General features: G+C 37.6%; 1 protein-coding gene across 7 annotated transcripts in view; it reads left to right on the top strand.

The window, feature by feature from the left end:
* Positions 1-12,684, top strand: part of DPP8 (dipeptidyl peptidase 8) — a 73,131-nt gene that overhangs the window by 27,640 nt on the left and 32,807 nt on the right. For 6 of the 7 annotated variants that reach the window (XM_032418127.1, XM_032418128.1, XM_032418126.1 and 3 more), the window contains 3 exons: positions 3,555-3,728; positions 5,219-5,387; positions 11,461-11,571. In XM_032418127.1, the coding sequence (XP_032274018.1) occupies positions 3,555-3,728; positions 5,219-5,387; positions 11,461-11,571 (454 nt within the window). The remainder of the gene's footprint in view (positions 1-3,554; positions 3,729-5,218; positions 5,388-11,460; positions 11,572-12,684) is intronic. The other variant, XM_032418130.1, reaches the window with a different exon arrangement.

Below are 12,684 nucleotides of genomic sequence, written 5' to 3'. Positions count from 1 at the left end.
AATTCTTTTAATATTCTGCTATATTCAGCTTGCCAGTATTTTATTGAGGATTTTTGCATCTGTAGTCCTAGGGGATGTTAGTCTATAGTTATATTTTTTTTGTGAGGTCTTTGTCTGATTTTGGTGTCTGGGTAATACTTACTTCATCAAATGAGTTGGAAAGTGTTTCCTCCTGTTCTCTTTCTTTGGAAGAGTTTGAGAAGGATGGGTATTCATTTTTTTAAACATTTGGTAGAATTCATTAGTAAAGCCATCTAGTCTTGGGCTTTTCTTTTATGGGTAGTTTTTTGATTACTAACTCGGTCTCTTTACTCATTAGAGGTCTGTTTCTATCTTCTGTTTCTTCTTGAGTCAGTTTTGGTGGTTTGTGTGTTTCTAGGAATTTAACCATTTCACTTACATTATTGAGTTTGTTGGCATACAGTTGTTCATACTATTCCCTTATAACCTTTTTTATCTCTGTGAAATTATTCCTAATGACCCTCTTTCATTCATGACTTTAGTAAATTGAGTCTTCTGTTGTTGGCTCTTTTTTTTTTATCATTCTGGCTAAATTTGATCTTTTCAAAGAACAACTTTTGGTTTAGTTGAGCTTTATTGTTTTTCTATTCTTTGTTTTATTTCCAACTTATTTTGTATTATTTTCTCACTTCTGCTGGCTTTGGACTTAGTTTGCTCTTTCTCTCCAGTGTCTTAAGGTGGAAGGTTAGGTTTTTTATTTCAGATCTCTTTTTTAATGCAGATATTTATAGTTGTAAGTTTCCCTCTGAGCACTGCTTTTGCTGCGTGCCTTAAGTTTTGGTATGGTGTTTTCATTTGTCTCAAAGTATTTTCTGATTTCCTTTGTGATTTCTTCTTTGATCCATTGGCTACCCCTACTTATGCCAACATCTGGAAACTGTCAGGGCAGTTAACTGGGACAGCTGTAAGGCTCACCTCATTTGGTTCCCATTTCTCAGAGATCACTGTCCTTTGTTGTCTAATGTCCAGTGTCTTGAAAACATTATTTCATGTATTTTGTTCATTTTCTTAGTTGTTTCGGTTGGGAGGATAAGCCAAGTCCCTATTACTCCATCTTGGCTAAAAGCGGAAGTTGGTTTCATTTTTAACACTTAAATCTCTAATGTATTTGGCATATGTGAGAAATGGATCCATTGTTATCTTTTTTTGCATGTGCTATGCAGTATTTCTGATTTAAAATTTAAATCAGTAATCACTGATTTTAAAAGTCCCATCTTTTTCCTACTGTTTTTTTTCTTTTTTTTTTTTTAAAGATTTTATTTATTTATTTGACAGAGGGAGAGACAGCGAGAGCAGGAGCACAAGCAGGGGGAGTGGGAGAGGGAGAAGCAGGCTTCCCGCCAAGCAGGGAGCCCGAAGCAGGACTCGATCCCAGGACCCTGGGATCATGCCTGAGCCCAAGGCAGATGCTTAACGACTAAGCCACCCAGGCGCCACCTACTGTTTTTTTCTTATAAATTTCTATATTCGACTTTCTATTTTAGATTTTCTGTCCTGTACCATTGTTGTTGTTCATTATGTTTATTCATGTTTTAATTTTTAAATATCTGGTAAAGTGAGCTTTGTTCCCCGTAATTGATCTTTTTCAGGGTTCTTTTATCATCTTGCTTGTTATTCTTTCAAATAACAAATCTTATAATTACCAAGTTATAAATACAGAGTTCTCTTGTGAAAGTTAATTTCTTAGCTCTGAAATTTCTTGTGTTCTGATTATTAAGTATTAGGACATATTAAGTACAGACCAAGTCCAATAACATTCAGGGAGAATGAGGGGAGAAATTAAAATATAATCATATTCTCAAAATTGCTTTTGGCTTCAATGGAAAGAGTCTTAAGAGATACTTAAAGGGGGGCGCCTGGGTGGCTCAGTCGTTAAGCGTCTGCCTTCGGCTCAGGTCATGATCCCAGGGTCCTGGGATCGAGCCCCGCATCAGGCTCCCTGCTCCTCGGGAAGCCTGCTTCTCCCTCTCCCACTCCCCCTGCTTGTGTTCCCTCTCTCGCTGTGTCTCTCTCTGTCAAATAAATAAAATCTTTAAAAAAAAAAAAAAAAAAAGATACTTAAAGAGATCAGAATTAATAAAACTATATGTTCATTGAATTTACAGGTTTTTTTCTATTGGAGCCTAACACACATGTATAAATGTATATACATGTAATTAAATATTAATAAAAAAGTGATACAATGAATACAAAAAACTAGGTGGGTTTTTAGCAAGATTTCCAGGTTGTCTTGTTTTTATCCTCACCTAACATTATTTTAGGTTTGCAAGTACAGACATGTATTTGCCATCCTTGAACAATGTTTACTTTCAGTGTGCTAGCTTAGTTTTGGAGTAATACATTCCTGCCAGTGAACTCAACTAGATTCCTTTGTAAGGTATCCTTGATAGTAGAAACCATGTCTGCTTCCCTTATTTATCACACTCAAAGTATTAAGGAGCTCATAGGGAAAATGTGGATGTAAATTTTTTTGTTAGCACTTACTAAATTTGTTTTCTTTATATTCCTTTTTAAATTTTATACCTGTATCAAATAATATTTCTAGCTTAGGAAAACCCCTCATCATCATCATCAGTCATTAATTACAAATAGTCTTTGAGAGAGATTTTAACAGATGCTGCAAGTAGGAAAACAAAATGACACAAATTCTGCTCTTAAGTTTTTTTTAATCTATTTCTAGTCAGAAATACTGAAAAAAGTGAAAAACAATACCATAGTCAAATAAGTAAAAGAGATAATGACTCTTATATAAATTTCAAAGAAGAGATAACTGTACATCATAGTGGATCAGGAAACTTTGCTTGGCAAGGTTGAATCAGAGCTAAGGTTTTGGGATAATGGTAAAACTTGGATGTTTGAAAGAAAAATAGCCTTTCAAAGGGAGATAGTGGAACAAACAAAGACCAGGAAGCAGCAACTCATATGTTGGGTTTTATGCAATGACATCAGCCTGATCTAGGGTTTTATTAGAAGAGTATTAATAGATGTGGTAGGAAGGTATTAATGACAGCTGATACTTGAGAACTTACTCTATGCCAGTCATTATGCTAAATGCTTGACATGTTTTTATCTAAGTTAATCTTCACAGAGCTGAAGTAGATGATATATTACTATTTTGAAAGTGAGAACAATTACTTTTGAAGAAATTAAGCTACTTCCCAAAGTCAGTCTTCTAGTGAGTGTCAAAGCCTAGATTCAAACCACTTGGTTTCAGAGTCTGTGCTCTTAACTACATGCAACACTGCTCAATTACATTTAAGTTGTGGAAGGTCTAGAATGCCAAGCCAAGGTGATGAGACAATTCTTGTTCTCTACTATATGCAGTAATCATCTAGAGACCCTCTACCAGGAAATCTTTCAGCAGACTTCTTGAAATTAGTTTGCTTAGAGTTACTGGCATATTTTGGAGTCATTGAACATGTAGACTCAGTAATATGGGAGATGCTAGGATTTCACTGGAAATTTTTTGCTAAAAGCAAATAGCAAGCTTTCAGAAGACTGGAGTAGGTGACTTCTCTTTCCTTTTGTATTAGGCAACACTGGACTATGGAATGTATTCTCGAGAAGAAGAACTATTAAGAGAAAGAAAACGCATTGGAACTGTTGGAATTGCTTCCTATGATTATCACCAAGGAAGTGGAACATTTCTATTTCAAGCTGGTAGTGGAATTTATCATGTAAAAGATGGAGGGCCACAAGGATTTACTGTAAGTTGGTGTTACTATTTGTTAAATCTGTTTTTGGGTCCTAAAGGTTATTTGCATCCAAATCAGAAAGGTAATTAAGCCAAAAAATTATATCTGCCCACCAAGTGAGAAATTTAATAGTAAAGAAAACAAGATACATGAGTATTAATTTCTAATATTAAGAATTAATCATTTTTGCACTGACATTAATATGTAATTTTTTTAAATGCTAAAAACACTTGCTGTGTAGGAAGATTTAGTAAAGGGCATTCAATGCCCATTTTCTGAGTAAATGCTGAGGGGGATTTTGGGGATAATGTTATCACAAGGCAGTCTAATTTTGGTTCCCTTAAAAACTTAATTCATCTTTTTTTTTTTAAAGATTTTATTTATTTATTTGACAAAGCGAGACAGAGAGATCATAAGTAGGCAGAGCAGCAGGCAGAGGGAGAGGGAGAAGCATGCTCCCCGCTGAGCCGAGAGCCAGATGTGGGGCTCGATCCCAGGACCCTGGGATCATGATCTGAGCTGAACACTTAACTGACTGAGCCACCCAGGCACCCCAAAAACTTAATCCATCTTAATAAATGGTTTTAAATGTTTGGTTTTATTCCAGGCAATTCTTTTTTTTTTTTTTTTTTTTTAAGATTTATTTATTTATTTGAGAGAGAAATAGAGAGAGAGCAAGAATGAGTGGGGGAGGGGCAAAGGGAGAGGGAGAATCTCAAGCAGACTCCCCACTGAGCATGGAGCCTGATGCAGGGCTTGATCTCATGACCCTGAGGTCATGACCTGAGCCGAAATCAAGAGTCAGATGCTCAATGACTGAGCCACCCAGGCACCCGTCCAGGCAATTCTTTACATAGTATTAGAACTATTCTTTTTTTAGAATTGTATGATCCTGGCTTTTGTTAAAGCTTTATGAGCAAACTGTTTCAGATTGGTAAAATTAATTTGAAATATTTAATAAATATTCAGTAAATAATAATAAAAGTATTTAACAAGCAATAATTACTCTGTTAAACAGGTTTGGATAACAAAATTTATGAAGCGCTGTTATATTGTCTTTATTTACTTTCCTATTGGGGCACCCGGGTAGCTCAGTGGGTTAAGTGTCTGACTCTTTTGATTTTTGGCTCAGGTCATGAACCCATGGGTCGTGGGATGTGGGGGCTCTGTGCTTAGTAGGGAGTCTGCTTTTCTCTTTCTCCCTCTGCCCCTCCGTGTACACTCGAATGCTCTCTCTCTCACTCTCTCTCTCTTTCTCAAATAAATAAATCATTTAAAAAATCTTTATTTACTTTCCTATTACCCTTAGCTTTCTAATTCATAGTAAAAAGAAAAAAGAGTCCGTCCTTGTAAGTTAAGGCATGCAAAAGTGTATTTTTCTGAGGAGTAATTATCATAGTTGACATTTTACTTGGAATTATTGTTAATTTTATAGGAAGGGTGTTGGCAAATGAATATGTATCAGCCTGATACTTGCCTTAAAAATGTTTTTTCTTTTCTAGCAACAGCCCTTACGGCCGAATTTAGTAGAGACTAGTTGTCCCAACATTCGCATGGATCCCAAATTATGCCCAGCTGATCCAGACTGGATTGCTTTTATACATAGCAATGATATTTGGATATCCAACATCATAACCAGAGAAGAAAGGAGGCTCACCTATGTGCACAATGGTAACATATAGTTCTTCAAATCTACTTTTCTGAAAAGTATTTTTAAAATTTTGCCTTTGCTCACTTTTTGAAATTGAGGCAAAGTAGGCGACCTTTATATTTTAAATTCAAATCTTTAAAAAAAGCACAGAGGATAAATAGTATGTACCACCTGCATAATGCTACCTTATTTTAATGTTCATTTTCAGATAGCACTGTAGCACTTCTGACATGATTGTTTCTTTAGCTTATTAAGACTGCCAGGATTTCCCCAAAACTGTTCTCATTAAAATAAAATTTCATGATGAATCACAGACCTGTACCTCTGAAACAAATAATACATTTTATGTTAAAAAAAAAAAAAAAAAAGATAGTAGGAAGGGAAAAATGAAGGGGGGGAAATCGGAGGGGGAGAGAAACCATGAGAGACTGTGGACTCTGAGAAACAAACAGAGTTCTAGAGGGGAGGGGTGTGGGGGGGATGGGTTAGCCTGGTGATGGGTATTAAGGAGGGCATGTATTGAATGGAGCACTGGATGTTATATGCAAACAATGAATCATGGAACACTACATCAAAAACTAATGATGTAATGTATGATGACTAACATAATAAAATAAAAATAAAATAAATTAAATTAAATTTCAATTAAAAAAAATAATTTTGATCCCAAAATTGGGGACCAATTGGGGACTGGGTGGCTCAGTTGGTTGAGCATCGGCCTTCGGCTCAGGTCATGATCCTGGGGTCCTGGGATCAAGTCCCATGTCGGGCTCCTTGCTCAGCGGGGAGTCTGCTTCTCCCTCTGCCTGCAGCTCCCCTTGCTTGTGCTCTCTCTCTTGCAAATAAAAGAAGTCTTAAAATTAATCTTGCTTTTGGGAAACAAACAAAAACCTAATACACAAAAATTTATCTCCCCTTTTTGGAGAGCCTATTTATTTTGTCATAATAGGAAAAACAAAACTTTGTAGAATTGTGTATTGTGGAAATACTTAATTTTCATTAAAGTGATTATAGTAATACTAAGCACTGCTCAAAGCACAGAAAAGATGTAGATGTTTTCCTCTAAAGCTTTCATACACATTGAAGATGGGAAATAGTGTATTGCTTTTTCTTTGAAACCATGAAACAAAGTTTAAGATTAGTAAGTTCCACAGTGAAGGATGCTCACTTTCAAAATTCATTTATTCAACTCTTGCTTAATCTTATGTTCACAAAGCTGAATTATTGGGCATCTTTCTTAATAAATTATTTTAGAATAATAGCGTATTGACAACAAACATTTTTTTTCATTATTAGGATAATCAGCATTACAGAAGAAGCCCTTTCCTGAACAATTTACGTTGGTAGAAAGAACACTGAATTAGGAGTCAAGAAATCTGTTCTAGCTATTCAGTTAGTCAACAAAGATAGGTTAAGTTCCTGTGCACCAGGTAACATGGCAGGAACTAAGGATACAGAATTGAATAAGACATAACCCAGGCCCTCAAGGAAACTATATGAATAATAAAACAGAGTGATAAAGGGTGTTATGAGGGCATCAATGTGGGGTAGTGGTCAGGAAAGGCTTCCCAGAAGAGATGACACCTAACTGGCACCTAAACTGATCTTAGATATGACTGCACATTAACCAGTACATTCCAGGTGAGGGGACCACGTGAGAAAGGTCTTAATGCAGAAGGTGGTGTGTGAGGAGTTAAAAGCAGTCTGACGGTTCTAAAGCATAAGGTATGAGTCAAGAAGAAGGGAAAGGTAACCAAGACCAGGGTTAATTGTATCTCATGTAAATCAACAGAGTCTCTAGCATAATGTGGGGGTCCACTGAAAGTTTTTAACAATTGGGTGGTGTGGTCAGAGTCATATTATAGATAAATTGTTCTGGATACTTTGTGAAAGTTGTATTTGAAAAGCCCAGGACTAGAGGCAGGGACACCAAAACTTGACTGTTGAAGTTACCTAGGTTTAAGTGGTCTAAAACTCTATAGAGCATCAGATAGACAAAAGGGGATGGATTAGGGAACTTTTTAAGTAAAAAGTACATGTTTTGGGGGCGCCTGGATGGTTCAGTCTGTTAAGCTCTTGCTTTCGGCTCAGGTCATGATCTCAGGGTCTTGAGCTCAGTGGAGAGCTTGCTTCTTCCTTCTCCCTCGTCCTCTGCCCTTCCACCCACCACCTCCCCCTTGCTCCCGCTCTCCCTCTTTCTCTCTCGAATTAATAAATAAATAAATCCTTAAAAAAGGAAAGAAAGAAAGAAAAGTACATGTTTTGGGTCTCCATTTGGAGTAAGGGAATCAGAATGGCTACCAATGACAGTAGGATTAGGTTGATGATTAGTAAATCTGCGTTGGAAATCCTAGCCATTTATTCATGCTTTCAACAAACATTGAACACTCACTATGTACTAGTTACCATACTTGAGGCTGGGAGTGCAAAGCTCTGACAGTAACTGAAAGAAATAGGACGTTTTTAGTCTAGTTTTTCTTCTGTAGAATTGTTTTTCTACACAGGATTATTGTGAAGATTGACAGAATTTAGTGGTGCCTGGGTGTCTCAGTTGGTTAAGCATCCAACTCTTGATTTCAGCTCAGGTCATGCATGATCTCAGTGTTGTGAGATCTGTGCTGGGTGTGGAGCCTGCTTAAGACTTTCTCTCTCCCCCTCCCTCTGCCCCTATCTCTCTCTCTCTCCCTCTCTTAAAAAAAAAAAAAAAAAGAATTGACAGAATTTAAAGTAGAAAGCACTGGCACCCTGCCGGATGCTGTAGTATTGTTCTTATTATTTTCCTTTCTGTGCATATGGGTATGTGGTATGTTTATTATTTTCAAGATTAATGTACTTGTTAAAAATGCAGTCTGGAACCATTCTAGTTTGAATTCTAGATCTACCATTTTTTAGTTCTGTGACCTTGAGTAAGTTATTTAACTGATCTCTTTGTTTCCATATCTAAAAAGGCATGTTATTATAGTGCTCTTATGAGGTTATAATGAGTTCATATTTGTGAAGTGTTTAGGATGGTGTCTGAAACATAGTAAGAGCGATGTGTTTAAGTAGAAAGGTAGGTACAGAGTAAGCATCTTCACTCTTACTCTGCTTACAATAAATTTCCAAGTGAAAGTCTGCTTTTAATGGGGTTAGTCAGTGAGCATGTGCATGTGTTTATTTTCTGCCTAGTATGAAAAGGAATGTAAAAGTAATACAGTACCAGCCTCTACTCTCGAATGATATGTTGACATATCAGAAGAACAAAGTGATACCTTTTATTCACTTAATAAATAACTCTTAATAATTGAGGTCTATAGGGGGCACCTGGGTGGCTCAGTCGTTAAGCGTCTGCCTTTGGCTCAGGTCATGATCCCAGGGTCCTGGGATCGAGCCCCACATCAGGCTCTCTGCTCAGCGGGAAGCCTGCTTCTCCCTCTCCCACTCCTCCTGCTTGTGTTCCCTCTCTCGCTGTCTTTCTCTGTCAAATAAATAAATAAAAAATCTAAAAAAAAAAAAAATAATAATAATAATTGAGGTCTATAGTAAGTGAAAGGGAGATAGAAATGAGTGGTACCTCTTCTCACATCCAAAAGAGAACAAATATGAAACAGTATGGTGGGTATAACTTTGGGGTAGTTGGAAAGATCCAAGAAAACCAAACACTAGTTTTGCCTATATCATTAATTCCAAAATTCAAAAAAACTGTTGAACACTGAGCTTAGGGGTGCCTGGGTGGCTCAGATGGTTAGGCGTCTGCCTTTGGCTCAGGTCATGATCCCAGGGTCCTGGAATCGAGCCCTGTATTGGGCTCCCTGCTCACCGGGGATCCTGCTTCTCCCTCACCTTCTGCTGCTCCCCATGCTTGTGCTCTCTTGCTCTCTTTGTCAAATAAATAAATAAAATCTTAAACAAGGAAAAGAAAAGAAAACTGAGCTTAGTTTTCACTGGCTCGGAGCTAAAACTCATTTGGTGGCAAAACCTGCCCTGAACTGACCTGAGGCTATTTATAATCTTAATCCTACTTAGTGTGTCTATTCATAAGTTTGCTCTAAGAATATTAGTGTATTCAATTACAGGGTATTTAATTACCCTGCCAGAGATGTTATATAATTATATGGTAGATATATGATAAATATGAAAAATCCCCCAAATTCTGAGTTCCAAACACTTCTGGACTCAAAATTTTTAGATAGGGGATTATTGGCTCATGTTGCATATTTGTTTTAGACAATATATAGAAAATACAGATAACCAAAAATAATACTTTGAAACTTGTCTATAATATTGAAATCACTATGATATATTACCATACACCCATTAGACTGGCTGAAGTGAAAAAGATTAAGAACACAAATGTTGGAGAGGAACTTTCATACATTGCTAGTAAGAATATAAAATAATACAAATACTATGGAAAACTGTGTGACAGTTTCTTATAAACACTTATCGTACTGCCCAGTCATTCCACTCCTAGGTCTTTATTCAAGAGAAAGCATACACCCACAAAGATCCCAATGCAAGAAAGATTATAGTATCTTTATTCATATTGCCAATAACTGACAATACTAACAGCCCAGATACCCATTAACAGGTGAATGGATTTAAAAAAAAAACACAAAAAAACTGTGGTATACTATGGAATACCACCAAGCAATAAACAGGAATGAATTAGTGATACATGTAACAATATTGGTGAATCTCAAAAAGCAGACAAAGTATATGACTTCACTTATATGATATTCTAGAATATGCAAAACTAACTTACAGTGACAGAAATCAGATCAGTGTTTGCTTCTGGGGTGAGAATGGGCATTGACTGAGAAGAGGCATGAGAAAACATTCTGGGTGTTGGAAATATTCTATGTCTTGACAGGGTGTGGTTCGTTACACAAGTGTATACATTTTTCACAAACAGTACACCTAAGATTTTGTAAATTATAAAGCAATTTTTAAAAAATGTTTCTCCGTAGTCTGTCTCACTATTTGGAGAGAACCACATTTTGGTTTATATCCCAACACTTTTTAAAATACATGTTTAACATTTTTATGAATGAAATTATAGTGTACATGCCATTTAGTAATAGGGCTTTTTTTAATCCAAGTATATTACAAACATTTCTTCATGTCATGAAATCTTTTTTTTTTTATTTAAGATTTTATTTATTTGACAGAGAGTGTGTGTGTGTGTGTGTGTGTGTGTGTGCCAGAGAACACAAGCAGGGGGAACAGCAAAGGCAGAGGGAGAAGCAGGCTCCCTGCTGAGGAGGGAGCCTGACACAGGGCTTGATCCCAAGACGCTGGGATCATGACCTGAGCCGAAGGCAGGCACTTAACTGACTGAGCCACTTAGGCATCCTGGGAGGTTTATTTTTAAAGCAAGAGTTCTCTTCAAACTATTTGCTGGAAAGTGTAAAACAGATAAAAGTTGAAATGTTCTGGTTGACTGGAGGAAGGGGAGGGGGAATGATGAAGATTACTTGATGTGTAAGACCCATAAAGTTAGGGGCGCCTGGGTGGCTCAGATGGTTGAGCGTCTGCCTTCAGCTCAGGTCGTGATCCCGGGGTCCTGGGATCGAGCCCCACATCGGGCTCCTGGCTTGGCGGGGAGCCTGCTTCTCCCTCTACCCCTGCTCATGCTCTCTCTCTGTATCTCCGTGTCTCAAATGAATAAATAAAATCTTTAAAAAAAAAAAAAAGACCCATAAAGTTGGACTTTTCTGGGTAGAAGTTACAAGTCACTGTGACCCTTTCCATGTATTCTTTTTTTCCATGATCCTAGCTAAATGGGGAAATAATAACTGACATTTATGGTGCACATATTTTGGTTCAGGCTTTGTTCTAAGTGCTTTATGTGAATTAACTCATTTAATCCTAACAACCTTATGAGGTACATTGTTACTCCCATTTACAAACAGGACACTGCAGTGGAATGAGGTTGGATGATTTGCCCAAGGTCAGTCAGTACATGATGGAGCTCAGACTTATATCCAGTCCATTTAGCTCCTGAGTTCACCACAGTACTACAGCTGCATTTCAAAATAAACTAACTGTGCTTAGTACCTATGAAAAGTTAGACAACTTCCTGTGATAATTTTGCTGTTTATGTTTGTCTAGAGCTAGCCAACATGGAAGAAGATCCCAGATCAGCTGGAGTTGCTACCTTTGTTCTTCAAGAAGAATTTGATAGATATTCTGGCTACTGGTGGTGTCCAGAAGCTGAAACAAGTAAGGGGGTTCAAAATAGTATAAGTTAATTAAAGTATTATGAGATTGAACTGCCAATTAGTTAAGTGCTCAGATGCTAAGTCCTGAATAGTAGATTATGAAGTCATGAAGATTGGATCCTACCAGTAGTTATTTAGAATATATAGGCTGGGGGCACCTGGGTGGCTCAGTCCTTAAGCATCTGCCTTCAACTCAGGTCATGAGCCCAGGGTCCTGGGATCGAGCCCCACATCAGGCTCCCTGCTCATCAGGAAGCCTGCTTCTCCCTCTCCCACTCCCCTGCTTGTGTTCCCTCTCTCGCTGTGTCTCTCTGTCAAATGAATAAATCTTAAAAAAAAAAAAAAAAAAAGAATATATAGGCTGTATCCTACCATGATGAATTCTAATAAAAATAAGTGCCTCTGGTCCTTCAACTCTTTTTTCCAGTCTTTCATCTAGAGGCTGGTCTTAGTGGCAATATTGGTGACAAAATAAAAAACTATACCCTGATGCATTGCTATAAAAACGTAGGATTGGGATGCCTGGGTGGCTCAGTCGGTTAAGCGTCTGCCTTCAGCTCAGGTCATGATCCCACGGTCCGGGAATCGAGTCCCACATCGGGCTCCTTGCTCAGCAGGGAGCCTGCTTCTCCCGCTGCCTGCAGCTCCCCCTGCTTGTATTCTCTCTCTCTCTGTCTCTCTGACAAATAAATAAATAAAATCTTTAAAAAAACAAAAACAAAAAACGTAGGATTGACTAGAGTGTCTGCATAAACATATGGCCAAATTAGTGTATGAAGGGATCAGAAAAAGTCACAAATTCCTCCCTTTTCTGGATGAATTCGCAAGTATTTTATTGCCTGTGAAACAGCTTTCTCTGAAGATCCAGTTAGAAATTTGCTTTACATTCTAGCCTGATACTTCATATTGTATACAAAAACTAAAATTTCAGGGTGGCTCAGTCGTTAAGCATCTGCCTTCGGCCCAGGTCATGATCTCAGGGTCCTGGGATCGAGCCCCGCATCAGGCTCCCTGCTGCACGGGAAGCCTGCTTCTCCCTCTTCCACTCCCCTTGCTTGTGTTCCCTCTCTCGATGTGTCTTTCTCTGACAAATAAATAAATAAAATCTTTAAAA

This window comes from Phoca vitulina, unplaced genomic scaffold, assembly GCF_004348235.1.
Source record: "Phoca vitulina isolate PV1807 unplaced genomic scaffold, GSC_HSeal_1.0 scaffold20, whole genome shotgun sequence".
In the NCBI taxonomy this organism is placed as follows: Eukaryota; Metazoa; Chordata; class Mammalia; order Carnivora; family Phocidae; genus Phoca; species Phoca vitulina.
Note: the sequence above shows the minus strand (reverse complement) of the source record. Positions and strands in the feature narration are given on the sequence as shown.